Here is an 18,424-nt window from a genome sequence, read left to right as displayed (position 1 = left end):
GAAAAGACATAACTAAGCCCCCCCTTGTTTAACTGAGGAGAATCTCCTTTCCTCTGTGAAGAATAAGAGACATGGCAACCTTCTGTTCTCAGTTATGGCAGGGGCTAATCTGTCTACTTCTGATAAACGGTGCATGTTTGGAGAGGTATCTAGTACTAGAGGTAGAGGAGAGGCATTCAGGCATGTAATGTGACATTTTTGTCTTTCATACTCTGGCTCTATGACCCTGTGAAATTCCGTCATAATGTGTATATGCCTGGTTTCTTGGTGTGGCTGTTTCTGCCACCCCTGTGAGTCAAAATGTCCTGTAGCAACATGAACATCATCAAACCAGTAGTCAATACACTTAAGAGTGGAATGGTTGTCAGTGACAATACTCTAGCTCTTTCATTTGAGTAGCTGAGCCAAGGGAAATGGGGAAAGAAGGCATATGTGTATGTTTCATGTAAGTGACATCTGTTCTCTTGGGAGTTGTTTAAGGAAGTATATTGTGCTGGAAAACAATGGATGATTATTCATAGGGTAATGAAATGCATTATTTATAAAAATGACTAAGTAAACGATTTTTACAAATTATATGCTTCCTAGCCCTTGTGAAGAAATACTACCTACCCAGCTGATGACGTAACAATTAGCAATCCACTTTTGTTAAGACTTTCAGTTCTTTAATTGGAAGTGCTGCAATTCAGGTGTAGGTAACCCTTACTGGGCCCATTTTCCTGCTCACTAATTTCCCTAATCCCTTTCCAAGGTAAGGCAAAGATAACTGGATCTAGTTTGTAATTTTCTTTCTGAGCCTTAGAAATCTGGAATGCCAATGGATTCACTTTTCTTTCAGCAGTGAGAATGGAAAATGCAACTTAAATAAGATAATCTAGAGAGCAAATATATATTCTTTTTTTTGGGGGGGGGGAAGGGCAATGAGGATCTTGCCCAGGATCACACAGCTAGTAAGTGTCAAGTATCTGAGGCTGCATTTGAACTCAGAGTCCTCCTGAATCCAGGACCAGTGCTTTATCCACTGTACCACCTAGCTGCCCTATATTCTTTAATAAATTGAGAGAAAAGGGTAAAATTTTTAATCAACCCTGGGGGGGAAATCCCAAAACTTCTTAGAAGATATGCTTATCAAAGAATAAAAGTTAAAGTTTTAAAACTGTAATGTCATGCATATGAATGAAAATTATGATTTAGAAGAAAAATTTGGATTTCTCTCTAGGCTTATTTGTTATTTTAAAGATTAATAAATTAACAATGTTTACAGCTAGGTTCTGATCAGTACAAATAAATCCCATAAAATGGTTAAATTATTCATATATGCACTACATATTTCCATTGGGCTGGAACAATTACCATTTTTACATAATGTAAATTCAAATAGGTTTCAGGAAGAAAACTTGAGACCTTAAAATACATATAGTTATGACCCACAGTTTTTCTTAAATGAAGATTCAGAAAGCTGTGTCCTCATCTAAAATATTGGTTTGTTTGCTGTTGCTTTTTTTAATCAAAATATCATTTATTGTGAAATACAGAGTCAGGAACCCCAGTTGGCTTGGTACTGAGATAGACTAAAGAAAGAGACACTATTTTCCATTCTAAATTGTTTCTAGTTTGATAAACAGGGAAGGGGATCCCCCAAGCCTAGAATGCCATGGTTCCTCTTCTCTACTTACCTTCCCTGACTTATTTTAAGTCCTAAATGGGGCAGGTAGGTGACTCAGTGGATAGAGCACTGGCCCTGAAGTTGGAGGATTTGCCTTAAACATCTAGGGTCATCTCCAATTGTCCTGATGTATATCTTTCCACTGGACCCAGAAGGCTCTGGAGGAGAGAGTGAGCCTGGTGACCTTGCCCAATCCTCCCTCACTTAAATCCAATTCACTGCAATTCATGACATCACCTTCTAATGTCATGGTCCTCTTTGGGAATGAAGTATAAACAAGAAGTCCCCAAGAATCCCAGGAAGCATTTTCTAACTCCTCTTAATTCCAGTGCCTTCCCTCTGTTAATCATTCCCTATTAAACCTGTATATAGCTTTCTTCTCATATATTTCTTTTCATCTTGTTTCCCCCATTAGATTGAAAGCTCCTTGAAGGCAGAGACTATCTTTTGCCTCTTTGTATCCCTAGCACTTTTATTATTATTGTTGTTGTTGTTGTTGTTATTATTATTATTATTAGTGAGGCAGTTGGGGTTAAGTGACCTGCCCAGGGTCACACAGCTAGTAAGTGTCAAGTGTCTGAGGTCAGATTTGAACTCAGGTCCTCCTGATTCCAGGGCCAGTGCTCTATCCACTGCGCCACCTAGCTGCCCCCATCTCTAGCACTTATCACAGTACCCTGAACATAGTAAGCACTTAATAAATGATTATTTATTTATCAATGGATTGAAATAAATGAGTCCCATCACTTTAAATTAGATGCCGAATAGAAACAAAATTTTCTGCTTTAAGCAGCTATGACATTAGAACAGGCAATGTTGTAAAATGGAGAAAGCTGCCATCTGAATCAGAATGACTTCAGTTAAGTCTCCTCTTGGGTACATACTGACTAAATGATCCTAGGCAAGTAACAACTTCTCAGTGCCCAGGTAATTCTTTAAGACTGTAATTTGCAGAGTGGGTACTGATATACTATGATAGAGGGAATTCTCTCATCAGGATCTCCCTTTACCAGCCAGTTTGTTAGAATTTTGTGGGAGAAAACACTCTAAGTGAGAGCTCAAAGGAATCGCTGGAAAGCGCATAATTTATAGTGGATAGATTTTGTGATGCCTATTTTGAGTTCTCAGAGGCCTTTTAAAAAACTCTGTTTTCTTTATTCTGCTCTTGCTGGATCAAGTCAAAGGATAATTCTGGCATTGTTATCAAAAGATCAATTATATGACTTTCTATTTAAACCTTGTATGCCAAAGATACTGCTGAGATGGCTGTTGAAAAAATGTTGCTGATATGATTGATGTTGAAGAATAAGACTCTGACCTCCTCAGACTCTTCCTACTTCTCTTGCTTTTCACCTTTTTACAAGGGAATAGAGAGAAAGGCTTAGAACACACATTGTCTCATAACAACAACAAAAAGCAGCATCTAGCCTAGATCTAGGAAGTATTGCCTCTGACCTATTACATGTTTTGCCTGGAAGGAAGGAAAGAAGCCAAATGGCATAAGAGAATGCTTGAATTGCAATCACTATTGACTAGCTTTGTGCTTCTGGAGAAGTCATTACATCTCCTTGAGTATCAATTTTCTCATCTGTAAAATGAGGGACATGGACTCAATAACATCTAATGTCCCTTCTAGCTCTAAATTGATGATCTAAAGAGATTGACAGGAAAGCAGGGAGAGGGAGAGTTAGAAATGATCAACTTGGGTGTATGCAAATACTTTGAGGAATGGACAAAAATAGTTCTTCACTGGTATATTGAGGCAATCGACCCATGGCACATAAAGGTGTAATCCCCACTGGGAAGCCATTGTTGTGTGCAGTCTCAGCCTGACTTTGATGTGGCCTCTTCAGGCCTGGATTGAGTAACTTGTCAGCAGTTACATCAGGATGTTTATAGACTAACCTTAGGAAACCAGGGAATTTCCTCTGTCTTTATATTACTGAATCTCACAAAGATCTGCTTCCCCCTTGCAGATACCCGGAAGCCCTACAATTATTACAGTACCTTGACATTCACCAGTGACAAATACTACTATGAGTTCGATAAAGAAGCTACCACAAGCTTCACAGAAATGAGTCAGAGGATAGAATCGATGGTAAGTCAGAATCTTCTGCCCTCGGTGTCACATTGATGTACAACAATAAAATTAACACTGATAAGCCACCTGAACTGAGTTCTTCCTGGCAAGGCTGAAAAAACTGGCCATGCCACTTGCCTCTTCCTCATCTTTCCTTCTCACTGATAGGGGATGATGCCCAGTTGGACTGCAAAGTTAAGGGATTTTAAAATGTGATTATGAGAGTGAAATTTACTTCTTTATTCTAAACATTCTGAATGTCTTTCCCATATTGGAACAGAACCCTCAAATTTCAGAATGTCCAGGTAGATAGCTGATTAAAAATAAAAATCCTGGCTCTAATGTTTACTACTTATGTGACTCTGGGCAAGTCACTTAAAATCTCTGGGCCTCAGTTTCTTTATCTGTAAAATGAAGGTATTGGACTAGAGGATTACTCTGGTCTCTTCCAGTTCTAAGTAAATGATTCTGTGATCTTTCAGAAAAAAACAATCAGCGCAGTGGATAGAGCACCAGCCCTGGAGTCAGGAGGACCTGAGTTCAAATCCGGCCTCAGCCACTTAACACTTACTAGCTGTGTGACCCTGGACAAGTCGCTTAACCCCAATTGCCTCACTTAAAAAAAAAAAAACCAGAATCAACCAATCAACAAGCATTTACTAAACTCCTATGTGCAAGGTACTATGGTAGGTAATGGTGATACAGGGACAGAATAAAAGTCTCTTCCACAAGGAGTTTACGTTCTATTGTGGAGGAGGATACAGCATACAAATAAACAACCAACCAACCAACCAAACCAACAAATAAATAAATAGGCAGACAGATAAACAAATAAATAAATAGATAAATAGTTAAATAAATAAATGAATAGATGGATAAATGAATAAACAAACGAATGAATGAATGAATATATGTTGTACAAAGCACACAAGGTAAATTATTATTATTTTTTTGTTTTGGTTTTGAGACCATTAGCAGAATAAGGTGGAGGTAGGAAATCAGGAAATGCTTCATGTAGAAAGCATCAACACTTGAGCAGAATATTGAAGGGAATAAAGGATTCCAAGAAGCAGTATCAGAGAAAGGGATCTTAGAATGAAGGACCTAGAAAAATTATTCCTGTAGGGCAGCTAAGTGGTACAGTGAGTAAAATGCTAGACCTGGAATGAGGAAGACCTGAAATAAAATCAGGTGCTTTCCAGCTGTATGACCCTGGGTAAGTCACTTAACTATCTTTTTCCATTCCTTCATCTGTAAAAAAAGTATCATAACAACACCTACTTTCCAGAGTTGTGAGGATAAATAAGATAATATTTGTAAAACACTTTGCAAACCTTAAAGCATTAGTCCTAATCCTCTGATGTTTCCATATTTCCATTTTGTTTTCAAGGTGACTTTCATAGAATCATAGATTTAGAGTTGAAAGGAGCCTTTTCAACAAGGTAATTTAACCTTCTCATTTTACTGGATGAGAATTGGGGGTTGTAAGAGCTTACATGACTTGCCCAAGGACACACAGTAAGTGGCAGAGCTAAGATTCAAACCATGTCATCTTTCCATGAAGCTCTGCCATCTTCCTCTTTCTAGTAAAATGGAGAGGGGCAGAGGTTTTCATGGGAGCATGGTATAAGAAGTCCTGTGTTTGAAATGTGGTGCTGGCACTCATTGCCTATGGGATCCAGAGCAAGTCACTCAGACTCTATGAGCTTCACCTTCTTAAGCTGAAACATGAGGAAGAGAATGCTTGCATTGCCAATCTCCCAGGGTTTTGGGGAGGAATATACTTTGTCAACTGCTGAAGAAATAGAACTATTATTAGGTAAACTTGTCAGGAAGACAGATAGCATGAATGCAAAGCTACTAATGTGTCTGCTTCTTGGTAATAGCATTAGCCTCAGGATATTCTAAAATAACAATGATTTGACTAGTTTTAATTTTATGGGAGTGCTTCCAAGGACTGTATACAGGTATGGATACAAGTATATCATGACTAATTGTTTATTAGGGCATGGTTAATTATTCAGTATGTTGTGGGATAGGGCAGATTAGTGGCTCAGTGGCTAGAGCATTGGCCTCAAAATCAGGAGGAGTCATCTTCATGAGTTCAAATCCAGCCTCAGACACTTAGTAGTTGTGTTGTTTTTACCCTGGGTAAATCACTTAACCTGGTTTGCCCTAAGTTCCTCATCTGTAAAATGAGAAGGAAATAAATAGACTAATCCAGTATCTTTGACAAGAAATCTCCAAAATGGGATCCACAAGAGTCGGACATAACTTAAATGACTCAAAAACAAAAACAAAAAATGCAGGAAAGATAAAGCAACAACAACAACAAAAGTTCCTAGGTTCTGGAATAGTTCCTGATAGAGATGATTGTTATCTGGCTCCTTCTAGTGGCTGGTCTGGAAGATGACACAGATGCTCATCCTTAAACAACAGGAAGCATGTTCATAGGGAAGAAGGACACAGCATTCTTTAAAACAAGTGAAAATTGTTACATTACAGAGTTGAACATTAGAGTCTGATGACTTCTCATCATAGGAATAGACTGGGGTGGGGGAGAGGATTTCCCTTCATTGATGATGGTCTGGGGGATAACTAGAATTTTTCCTGGGAGAGAAAAGGATAAGACCTCACTTTATTTAACTACTAGGATAGGAAGATGCCTTATAACCAAGTGTTAGCAGGATTTGGTACTGGCAATAAGGTGCTTACGATGGCTTTTATGAACTCCATGCAACACCAGAGGGAACTCTGGGGAAATGTCAAGTACTCAGGGAGCCTGCAGTCACTATCTACTAAGCTGCTTCTTTTGACAGCACACAGAAGGTGCTTAATAAATGCTTGGTGATTGGTTTTAAGGTTGTAACTTCCCTTTTAGTTTAAAAGTGGTATGTGTGTGTGTGTGTGTGTGTGTGTGTTATGTTTAGATATTTTAAAATTATCCCTCACCCACTAAGAGAAAACTGTGCTTTTGCCTTTGTTGTTGCATGATGAGTATATAAAGTTCTTTACTTAAACCACATAGAAAAAAAGAATACATTAAAAGAACTACTACATATGTTAAACATCTGTGGCTTCTGTGAGACAGAAGCAGCCCCAATCTTTTTAGTCCATAGTCAAGCCCCATAGGAGTTCAAGCCCAGTCATTTAGTTTGAGTGCTGTCTCAAATCTCTGCTCTGATGCAAGGAGAGAATATTAGTCAATCATATATCTCTTCCTAGTTATCTGTATATTTTAGGTTCTTATTAGCTGCCACTTACTCAGGCAATAAATATTTAGTAAATGCCTACTATATGCCAGACACTATGTTAAACTCTGGGAATACAAAAAGGAGGCAAAAGATAGTCTCTGCCCTCAAGAAGTTCACAATCTAATTGGAGGGAGAGACAACAAGCAATCAAATATGTACAAACTATACATATATACATATATACATAAATAAACAAATAAATAGATGAAATGGGAAGGCATTAGAAATAAGGGGTTGGGAAAGGCTTCCTTTAGAAGATGAGACTTTAGTTTTTATTTAAAGCAAGTCAGTTAAGTTTGGCTATGTACCCAAGAAAGGACTTCCAATAACTGAGAGTTATGGGTTTACCCCTTGGCCATACATCTTCTTCACATGTGTGCCTTATTATAATTGTGCTCTAAGTTTAAGCCCACTCTTTCCCTAGAGTTTGTTGGAACTTCTGGAATAGTCTACTCCAGACTTGGGGAAAAGGGAGGTTGGGGGAGGAGGATCTTTGTATCTACTGTTTTTACTATACTTTCTCAGTATAGCTATTTAGCTTTCCTAAAAGCTAAAAAAAAAAAAAAAGAAGAAGTCCAGTAGGCAGAGATGAGGAGGGAAAGCATACTAGGCTTGGGGAAAAACAGAGAAAATACCAACACCTGACAGATTGAGTATATCACTCCTGGAATAACCAGGAGTCCAGTGTTACTGGATGGATAAATACATAGTGAGTAAGAGTAGTAAGGTGTAAAAAGACTGGAAAATAGGACGGGGCTGTTATGAAGGGCTGTGATGCCTAATAGAAGATTTTATATTTGATCCTAGAGGCAATAGGGAGCCACCGTCATTTATTGAGTAGGAGGGTGATGTGGTCAGACCTGTGCTTTAGGAAAATGACTTTAGTAACTGAATAGAGGATGGATTGGAGTGGGGAGAAAAGAGGCATGCAGACTCCCTAGCAGGCTATTGTATTCATCAAGGTATGGTGATGGAGTGGTGACAGCCTACACCAGAGTGGTGGCAGCATTAGAGGAGAGAAGGGGGCATGTTTGAGAGCTTTGCAAAGATGAAAGTGACAAGCCTCAGTAATATATTGGATATAGGGGAGCGAGATAATGAGGAGTCAAGAGTGGGACCTAGATTGTAAGCCTAAAGGACTCAGCATTGGGTTTACAAAGAAAGGCAAAAGCAGTCCTTTGCACTCCTGGAGCTCAGTCTAATGGTAGTTAAAACTTAAGTGGTAAAAAAATGAATCCCTAGTCTTTTTACTTTCTGTGTCAATCATGAAAAAGTTGGAATTCTTGCTATGCTATTAGATCCAAATTCCTTTAAACAGATATAGGAACATCTTAGTATCCATTAAAATAATTGGGAGGAGAAAAACAGCAAAAAGGTCAAAGGCTCTTCTTGGAGGATGTATTATGTGTTATTTTTCTTATAATTTTAGAGACCAACTTTCAAGTTCAATTAATTTTAAGAAGTGTGGAGTCTTGAAACTAATTTGCAATGGGAAAGTAGCAAAAATCAAATACTTTCCATTATAAATCAGTAGCATGAATTAATTATAATCTAAGAACAAGGAAAATATAAATTCATCCATTTGATTTATTTTTAAAAAATTACTCATTTTCTGAAAAGGACTCAGTGAAGTGCTGGGGATCCAAAATTTTAAAAATGACATGGTTTCTGTCCTCAATTTAATAGGGAGATATAATGAATTAATTATTTTATTATGGTTTAATAGGGAGATAAAATGTACACAATTAAGTAGACAAAAGGTAGAATGTGATGGGGCAAAGAAGAGATACAGGCAAATAGATTTATGAAAATTTGGAGAGAATGAATAAATGAATGAATAAAAATAATTGTAAAGCAGTTAGTATGTGTCAAGAACTGGGCTAATCCTAGGGATGAAATACAAAAGCAAAACAGTCCTAGGTTTCAAGAAGCTTGCATTCTAGTGAGAGAGATAAAACAAAAGGGAATGATAGACTGGAGAAGAGCGTTATGGCCAGGAAATCACAAATGTGGTGAGTAGAACAATGGAACATTCTATTAATACACCCTTCCCAGAGTTGATTTGATTACATTTCTTAGAGAAAGAGGTGGAGGTGAGACCTTAGATGTGGTAGTGTTATTTGGAAGATAAGAGTGCTTGGTTTCTAAGAGTTGAGAGATTTCATGTTCAATTGGGAAACAGGAAAGGCTTCATAGTGACACCCAAGCTAAGCCTTGAAGAAAAAAAAGAGATTTTAATAGGCAGAAATGTGGTTTCTAGACATGCAGGATGGCCTAGGACACAGAATAAAGTCAGAACAATAAGAGTGTTCCAGTTGGATCAGAATAGAATATGCATGAAGGAAGATAATCCTTGAGAGACAAATTAGAAGTCGATTATGTAACATGTTAAATGTCAGGGCAAGGACGTTGTACTTTGTCCTGTAGGTAACCACAAAGTCTTAGGAATCTTAGAGTTGGAAGGAATCACAGAAGCCATTAATTTGGATGCTTGGCTAAATGAGAAATGCCTTTATAATTTACCTCATAAGTGGTCATTCAGGCTTTGCTTAAGAGACTTCTGGTGAGGGAAAACCCACTACTTCTCAAGGATGACCATTCTACTTTTGGACAGCTCTGTTAGGAAGTTTTTATTTATCTACTTTTATTGTCTTGGGCTGAGTAGAACAAATCTAATCCACATGACAGTGTCTCGAATACATGAAGGACAACAACAATGCTCTCCTCAAGTCTCCACGTTTCCTTCAAGTCTTCTCTTCTCCAGGCTAATTGTCTCCAATTCCCTCAACTGATATTCATGTGACATGAACTCAAGGCCTTTCACCATCCTAGTTGCCTTCCTCTAAATGCTCTTGGCTTATCAGTACTCTCCCTAAAGTGTGGCACTCAGAACTGAACTTGGTGCTCAATGTATGGTCTCACCATGGCAGAAGACAGTGGGTGAGAAGACAGAAGACATCTCCAGTTTTGGACCACTATATTCTCTGTCTCTCCATTTTCCAAAGTTCCCATTAGCTTTGAAGGCTATCTTCTCTCAATAGTCGTACACTGAGGGTCCAGGAAGGATAATGAGGTGTGTACATCTGGGAATCTAAAGTTACTGAAGGGCTGGGATATTTCCTGGCTTTGAGTCAATTTTAAAAAGAGCAAGGTGGAGGGAAGAAAAAAAAAGGAAAAAAAGAAATGTACATAATAACTTTGTCATATATTTAAAAGGAATAGTAAATTGTACATAACAGATTTACAGTTTCATATGCAAATATCTTTTTCATTATACTATGTTATGGAAATGTTTGTTTTATTCCATAAATTAAAAATAAAGTTTTTAAAATGACAAAAGAAAATTATGAGGCTGTATAAAGCTGCCCTGAGGTAATTAATTCCCGAGGCTATAATTGCTTATCAGGAAGCACCTGGAATTGTGGCTACCACTGTTTCTATTATCTGAAACTGCCAAAGCTTCCATCATCTCTGAATTTGTTTTTTTTCTCTCTCTATCTAGCTATGGTGGTATGGATCCCTTCCTTTCTCTTTCTTCCTTGTTTTAGAGTAGGGGATCCCCACTTGGGGTCTGTGAGCTTTCTAATCAAAATATTTTTCAATGTACTTCGTTTCCTTTGTAATTGCAAACATTTTGAAACATTATTCTAAGAAGGCATCTGTTGATTTCACCAGATTGCCAAAGAGGTATATCGAACATATAGATGACCACCCCTTGCTCTAGCATTATCCCACATCCAGTTATTCCCAAGGCAGGTTCAGAGCAGAGTGAAATGTGCAAACCTTGTTCAGAATGACCCAGTGAGTTCTCTGTGATGTTTAGTATGTATGTCAGCATTCTCTTATTAACATTCCGAATGTTTCTCAAACAGGTTAAAAATGCATTTTATCAATCCAGTTTAAGGAGAGAATTCATCAAGTCCCAGGTTATTAAGTTCAGGTATGTGGATGTAAAGTATTTTCCTTTGTACATGAAGATAGATGCTGATTGGCATCTGTTTGCATTGAAATATTTTTATAATCATGATGTTGTGTTCTTGGATGTGGTTCATACCCTCTAACTCCAATGTCATACATGCATTTTATAGATGACTGTTGTTAGAGGAACACTTTGTGGTCAAAGTATTTTTTTTTTTTTTAGTGAGGCAATTGGGGTTAAGTGACTTGCCCAGGGTCACACAGCTAGTAAGTGTTAAGTGTCTGAGGTCAGATTTGAACTCAGGTCCTCCTGACTCCAGGGCCGGTGCTCTATCCACTGCGCCACCTAGCTGCCCAAAGTATTTTTTAAAAAATAATTATTATGGGTGAAGCTAAATGTGAGAATCATTGTAGTGTGACAGAAAGCTCTACCTCTTCACTTCTACCTTATGGTTTCACTGGCTTCCTTCAATTCCTAGCTAAATCCTATCTCCTGCAGGAAGCCTTTCCTGTTCCTCCTAATTTCTATGTGTTGTTGTTTAGTCATTTTCAGTCATGTCCAACTCTTTGTGACCCTATTTGGGGCTTTCTTTGCAAAAATACTGGAGTGGTTTGTCATTTCCTTTTCCAGCTCATTTTACAGATGAGGAAACTGAGGCAAACCACCAAGGTGCCCCCTTATTTCTATTGCATTTTTTCTATTGATTTTTTCCAATTTTTTTTCCTGTCTATTGATTTGTTGATTGCTTGTATAGAGTTGTTTGCATGTTGTATTCCTTGAGAGCAGGGACTTTTACCATTCTTTTTATCCCCAATATTTAGTACGTACCTGGTATGTACTACTCTTTTTTTGCAGGGCAATGAGGGTTAAGTGACTTGCCCAGGGTCACACAGCTAGTTAAGTGTCAAGTGTCTGAGGCTGAATTTGAACTCAGGTCCTGCTGAATTCAGGGCTGGTGCTTTATCCATTGTGCCACCTAGCTGCCCCCATAGTAGACTCTTAATAAATATTTATTAACTAACTGACTGACTGACTGAAAGACAACTTGAATTGGAATCAGAGAACCTGGCTTCTAATCTCAGTTCTATGAGTTGGTACAATGGAAAGGGGCAGCTAGATGATATAATAGATAGAGCTCCAGTTGCAGAGTCATGAAGACTCATCTTTCTGAGTTCAAATCTGTCTTAGGCACTTACTAGCAGTGTGACTCTGGGAAACTCATCAACCCTGTTTGCCTCAGTTTCCTCATCTGTAAAATGAGCTGGAGAAGTAAATGGCAAACCATTTGTTTGTCAAGAAAACCCCAAATGGGGTCATGCAGAATTGGACATGACTGAAACAACTGAACAACACAGTAGAAAGAGCACTGGCTCTGGAGTCAGAGGATCTAGATTAAAATCCTGCTTCTGATGCTTACTACTTTGTGACTTTAGTACAAGTCATTTCAATACCCTGGGCCTTAGTATCTCCTCTATAAAATGAAGGTGTTGGGTTGACCTATAAGTTGACCTCTAAGGTTCCTTCCAGCTCTAAATCTATGATCCTATAAACTGGCTAATATGGATCCAGAAAAATAATCTAACACTCATTTTATTAGTCAAATGAATAAGGAAACAAAAGAAGTAGGGACCAAAAAAATAGCAGCGTTGTGTAGGCAAAAAGAGCACTGGACTTGAAAAAAGACTTGCGTTTCAACCCTCAATTCCAAATTTAAGAACTGTATGACTTTGGGTAGATCTTGTTTGTTCCTCCGTATGCTGCAATTTCCTTGCCTAAAAATTATATTTGGACTATGTTTGTCATAGGATTGCGGTGAGGGCTAAATAAATAATATATGCTATAATATAACTGTAAAGCACAATATAAATGCTAGCTGCTAGTATTATTCCATCCTTTATTTGCTTTCTGAATTTCTTTTTGGTCTTGTGTTTGTTTTGCTTTGTTTTATGTATTGCATAGCCCCCAGGAGCCTGGAGTGGTGGCCCACATGCTGATGATTTTTAAATTCCCCTCTACACAGAATCCTGAATCCATAAAAAAAATAATTCAACGTGTGCTGCATGAGAAACTCCAACATGCAACTGGGCCCCCCAAAGTAGACCCTTCATCAGTTGTGCTCACAGGCAAGTTTTCCGATTTTCTATAATTTGCCTTTCTTGCACAGAACAGTATTCATGTGGATTTAGGGCATTCTCCTCTCCTCTCCTCTCCTCTCCTCTCCTCTCCTCTCCTCTCCTCTCCTCTCCTCTCCTCTCCTCTCCTCTCCTCTCCTCTCCTCTCCTCTCCTCTCCTCTCCTCTCCTCTCCTCTCCTCTCCTCTCCTCTCCTCTCCTCTCCTCTCCTCTCCTCTCTTCTCTTCTCCTCTGCTCTCTGTACAATCTAACCAGCTCCTAAAATGATACTACACAGTGCCCCCATACTTCTAAAATAGGATAGGGTCCATGCTGCCCTTCAGCTTCCAAAGACAAAAGCATATGGCAGCATATCCTTTCCATGACCCTGGAAAGGATTATCTTGTCCATGACCCATAGAATATGATTAGAAATAGGAGAGGGAGGTGGGGGCACCCCTCTAACATCCTCTGGATGGGTTAACCTCGGCTAGTTCCCCCAACTTTAAAGCCATGGCCTTTTCCTGTATCCTGGGACTAGGCCAAGGAGCAGTACTGAAGTCCATACAACTAAAACCATGGGGGCTTCGAGAATTTGCTTCAACAGTATTTTTCTTTACAAAATCAGGAGGCAATGAAAAGGAAAAACAAAAGAAGTCTAAAATGCAACAGCCACCACAAAAGACTGAAAATGCTGAGCCATTTGATAATACTACATACAAGAACCTTCAACACCATAACTACAACACTTACACCTTCTTAGATTTTAACCTGGATCTTTTGAAATTTAGGTTGCCTCAGCCATCCTCAGGATGAGAGTCACCTAGACATTGAGTGTAAAGTTAAAAGAAAACTTTCAAGTTTCTCTGTGATTCAACTTGTTGCTGCATTTTTTCCTCCATAAATAAAGCCAATTCAACAGAAAAAAAAGAAATAGGAGAGGGAAATCATTTCTCTTTACCATGATTCTGTCTTCTTTCAGGCTACTATGAGTTCTTCTGAGGTTATAGTATGTGAAAAGTACTTCATCCTATCCACCTCCCTTCTCAAATAAATGTAGTATTAATATACAAGGTATTACATATGTATATATACATACACATATATGGATAGGGAGTAGGGACTGGACTTGTGATTTCATTGGTATAGAGAACTTCCAGGTAAGAAAGTTTTAACCTCTCTAAAATTCTTTACAAAAAAGTTACCTAGATCACTGACAAGTTAAGTGACTTACCCAGGGACTTTCATGTCAAAAACAAAACTTAAATCCATGTCTTCCTGGCTTCCAAGCTAGCTCTCTAGCCATTCACTATACCATACTGCCCTCCTCCTTTCTCTTCCTCCTTCTCTGTCTCTCTGTCTCTGTCTCTCTCCGCCCCTCCTTTCTCCTTCCTTCCTTCCTTTCCCTTTTCATTTGTATGCATGTGTATATTTGAAATGCAGTATTGATATGCCAAGTTCCCTTGATCATAGTCTGCCTGTCAGTCAACAAGCACCTATGGCTATGTGCCAGGTACCATGGTAAGCACTGGGAATGCAAATTCAAGCAGAAAGAATGTTTCTTCCCTGAAGGAGCTTACAATGTTCATATGGAATGTTTGAAATTCTTTTAAATATGATGGATCTTCAATTATTTTGGATTAAGGAAAGACCAAATTGAGGAAGTCACTACTTCATTAGTCATATTGTTGTAGAAACAGAACTTCCAGGGAGACAGGGAATATAGGTTCTAGTCCTAACTCTGACATTAATTAGCTGTGTGGCTTGGGAAAGTCACTTGAACTCATCTGGACCTCAGATTTCTTTTTTATCTATAAGATGGATAAGTTTGGACTGAGTATTGTAAAACTGCTTTTAGTTCTATAATTTTTGTTGCAATTAGTGTGCAGTTTGGGGAAATGATTTATTCCTTTGTGTGAAATATTGAATAATCACATGGCTTGCCAGGCTAGTACCATTAAAAAGTTCTGATGGAAAACCCTTTCTATAATACAGAAGTTAAATTCACTAAACAAATGTAGGCTTCTTATATTATATAATGTCATGGGATTTAAACCTGGATGGAACCATACAGTCTTATAAATCGTTTCATTCCCACCCACCACCCCCTTTTGTACATCTTAGGAAACTGAGAGGGACATTTATTTACTTGCCCAGTGTCAAACAGATGCTAAATATTTAGTGTGGGATTCAAATATAGATTCTCTGACTCTAAATGAAGTGCTTTTCCCTTAGTACCATGCTATGTCATGCTGCTTCTTGCACTAACAGCTTACATTGAGAGATTACCTTCCAGTTTACAAAATATTCATCTATATTATTTCATTTGACCTTCATTGGAACCCTATGAACTACATAGTGAGTCAGTCTTCACAAGGAGGTCATTTAAATAAGCAATTCTGGTAAGGACGGAGTAAACATTTTTGCCTCTGATTAAAAGCAACCTGCACCCATGGGTACTTTTCTAAAGATTTCTTATAACTTATTATGCAGTTATATTGACTGAAGGTTGTAGTTCTGTGGGAAAGGACCAATCTCAAGAAAATAAAGTGTGCTTTTAATCAAGTTTTGTAAAAAGGAGTTTTCTTCACCAGAGTCTGAGTCCCTGTTCAGAAAACATTACTCTCCACACATACCCTTATGATCATGAAAGGGGACTTGAGTTTGCAGGTCAGCATATTTGTGATCTTACTGATGACGGGAGATCCATAAAAGCAGATTCCCTAAACCCAAATTCCAGGTATCTAGAGAAACCTGGGCTTAGCTCTTTCATTTTACATCTCCCTAAGTCCTAAAGTAGATCAGGGGACCCTGATTTATAGTCACAGAAACCAAGAGGTAATTGATTTCAAAGGGTTTGTAAGATTTCCCACAGATGTTTTCCCTCCCTCTTTATCTAAAGCAGTGGTTAGTTCTTCCACCCATGGGGACCCTGAGCCAGCATATCACAGGGATGTTGAAAATATACTGGGACCAGAAATAAAATGCCTACTTGCCATTCCTTTTGCTGAAATGATATTTGAAACACTGTGGCTAGGTCTTCCCAGGTACAGGATAGGCATAATAACTTTAGAAAGAAGCCCTGGGGGGCAGCTAGATGGCGCAGTGGATAGAGCACTGGCCCTGGATTCAGGAGGACCTGAGTTCAAATGTGACCTCAGACACTTAACACTTACTAGCTGTGTGACCCTGGACAAGTCACCAAAAAAAAAAAAAACCACACAAAAAAACCGCTGTGTTCCTGAATTAAATTAAATTATAGCCTTTCACTAGTACATGTGAATACTGCTATGAACAGCTAATGTCACTTAGAAATGTAAATTAATCCATCAGTCAGTGTTATGCCTTCAGCAACTGTCTATTATCAATTTTATTCATAACTTACATGATAGTTCCGGGTATATGTTGCCTTTTTAATTTCTGTGTGAACTTCATTCGCTAGTGGCTTGTTATCAATTTAGCTTTAAGTTTTTCTGATCTGTAGCTTCTCTGTCAAGTAATCAGCAGCTATGAAATAACATTTAAAGGCATTTTGAGGAGCCCGTTTTTTTTTCAGGATCCCTATAGGGAATAATATTGTAAGACTATGCTATAATATGCTACCTACACAACAGTTCTTACATCCAAACCCTTCTTTTCACACAGCTGCCACCTTAGTACAGGCTCTTATCATCTCTCACCTAAATTACTGCAACAGCCTTCTAATGGTTCTCTCTGCCTCAAGGCTCTTGCCACTCCAGCCTACCCTATATACTCTGTTGCCTAAGTAATCTTCCTTAAGTGGAGATCTCAGGGGGTGACTCTCTTACACAACAAATTCCATTGGCTTCCCATTGCCTCTAGGATAAAATATAAACTCCTGTGTTTAGCTTTTAAAGCTCTGTGCCACCTGGATCCAACCTATCTTTTTAGATTCTTTTGCCATTTCTCCCACTTTCACATTTGGGCATCTAGCCAGACTGGCCTTCTCTGCCTCCCACAAAAAAGTACCCTCCATCTCCCAGCTCCGTGCCTTCACATTGGTCATTTAAATACTTTTAATATATTTGTATTTATTCTGTATTTATTTATATATGTGCTTGCTGTCTCCTTCATTTGGATGCAAGCTCCTTGCAGGTAGTAATTGTTTCATTCTTTGTACATGATTATATCCTCACACAGCACCTATCATAATGTTTTGCTTGTAGTGGGTGAATAAATTCTTGTTGATTTGTTGATTTACAATTTTATTTCTTCAATTTTTACATAAGTATTTTTAAAGGCAGTTAATTTAATTTAGTAAGTTATGAAGTTTATGTTCGTTGACCAGAAAAAAATAAAGGAAATACACAGTTGCCTTCCACATAACAGATTCCAGACAGTTTTTTTTAATCACTTGGCATTTGACTTGCAATGAGAGACCCATTAGGTATCGAACATTTTCGAGGAAACCCAGAGTGACCAAATGTGACACAATATAAGTCTGATGTGTGTTGAGATCATCTTGACCTCTATTTCTGTGTGTTTCAGATATCAACAAGACAGAAACGGATAACTATCTGAATAACTGTAAGTTCAACTTATTTATTAAAATAAGGCAATAGAATTGTCTTAACATAAAACAAAATTTAAGGGGCAGCTAGATGGCACAATGGAAGAAACACTGGCCTGAATTCAGGAGGACCTGAGTTCAAATCCAGCCTCAGACACTGGACACTTACTAGCTGTGTGACCCTGGGCAAGTCACTTAATCCTCATTGCCCCACCAAAAAAAAATTTAAGACATGCATTTCTCTTTTTGAATTAGGCCTAGCTTTGGGATGTCATCTTGGATAGAGAATAGGTAGTTGCTCTGGTTTGTTGCACTTCTAGTGAGTAACCAGAAACAATCTGGTTTAGGAATATAGTGTCACTAGAAAGAGCTATGTGCATGTGGGAGGTCATCAGAGCACATATTGACATCATGGAGTGACTTCACCTACTAGGAAATGCTGTAAAGATCTAGACTATGATTGAGTTGGCTGATATGACTTCCATTTCAGCTAATTATCCTCTCCACAATTATTGTGAGTCTATGGAATTTGAAATGAATGCTGGATTCAACATCTTTGCTCAACTGTGTGGATTGTATGTTTCCTTGCTCCTAAAGAGTTATTTTTAGGAGTATCTTTGGAGAGAACATAGCATCAGGTCTTATCATTAATAGGGACAGGGATAAGTTCTATAATTTCATTGGCACAGAGGAGGGAAATTCATTTTTCCTCTCTGTGGGAGATGCAAGTTGACACCTTCTCTGCGATTTATAGTTTCAGAGAGTTGCTTAGAGCACTGAAAGGTTAAACAACTTGACCCAAATCATATGGGTAGCATTTGCCTGAGATGGGACTTAGAGCCAGTTTTTCCTAGTTTTGAGGCTA

General features: G+C 38.3%; 1 protein-coding gene across 1 annotated transcript in view; it reads left to right on the top strand.

Moving 5' to 3' along the window:
• Positions 1-18,424, top strand: part of LOC122732573 (transmembrane protease serine 11E-like) — a 67,752-nt gene that overhangs the window by 37,649 nt on the left and 11,679 nt on the right. The window contains 4 exon segments of the mRNA XM_043972805.1: positions 3,643-3,764; positions 10,873-10,940; positions 12,879-13,042; positions 17,538-17,576. Coding sequence (XP_043828740.1) covers positions 3,643-3,764; positions 10,873-10,940; positions 12,879-13,042; positions 17,538-17,576 — 393 coding nt within the window.

Source organism: Dromiciops gliroides, chromosome 6 (assembly GCF_019393635.1).
Source record: "Dromiciops gliroides isolate mDroGli1 chromosome 6, mDroGli1.pri, whole genome shotgun sequence".
NCBI lineage: Eukaryota > Metazoa > Chordata > Mammalia > Microbiotheria > Microbiotheriidae > Dromiciops > Dromiciops gliroides.
The sequence above is the reverse complement of the archived record's forward strand: the minus strand, read 5'-3'. Positions and strand labels throughout refer to the sequence as shown.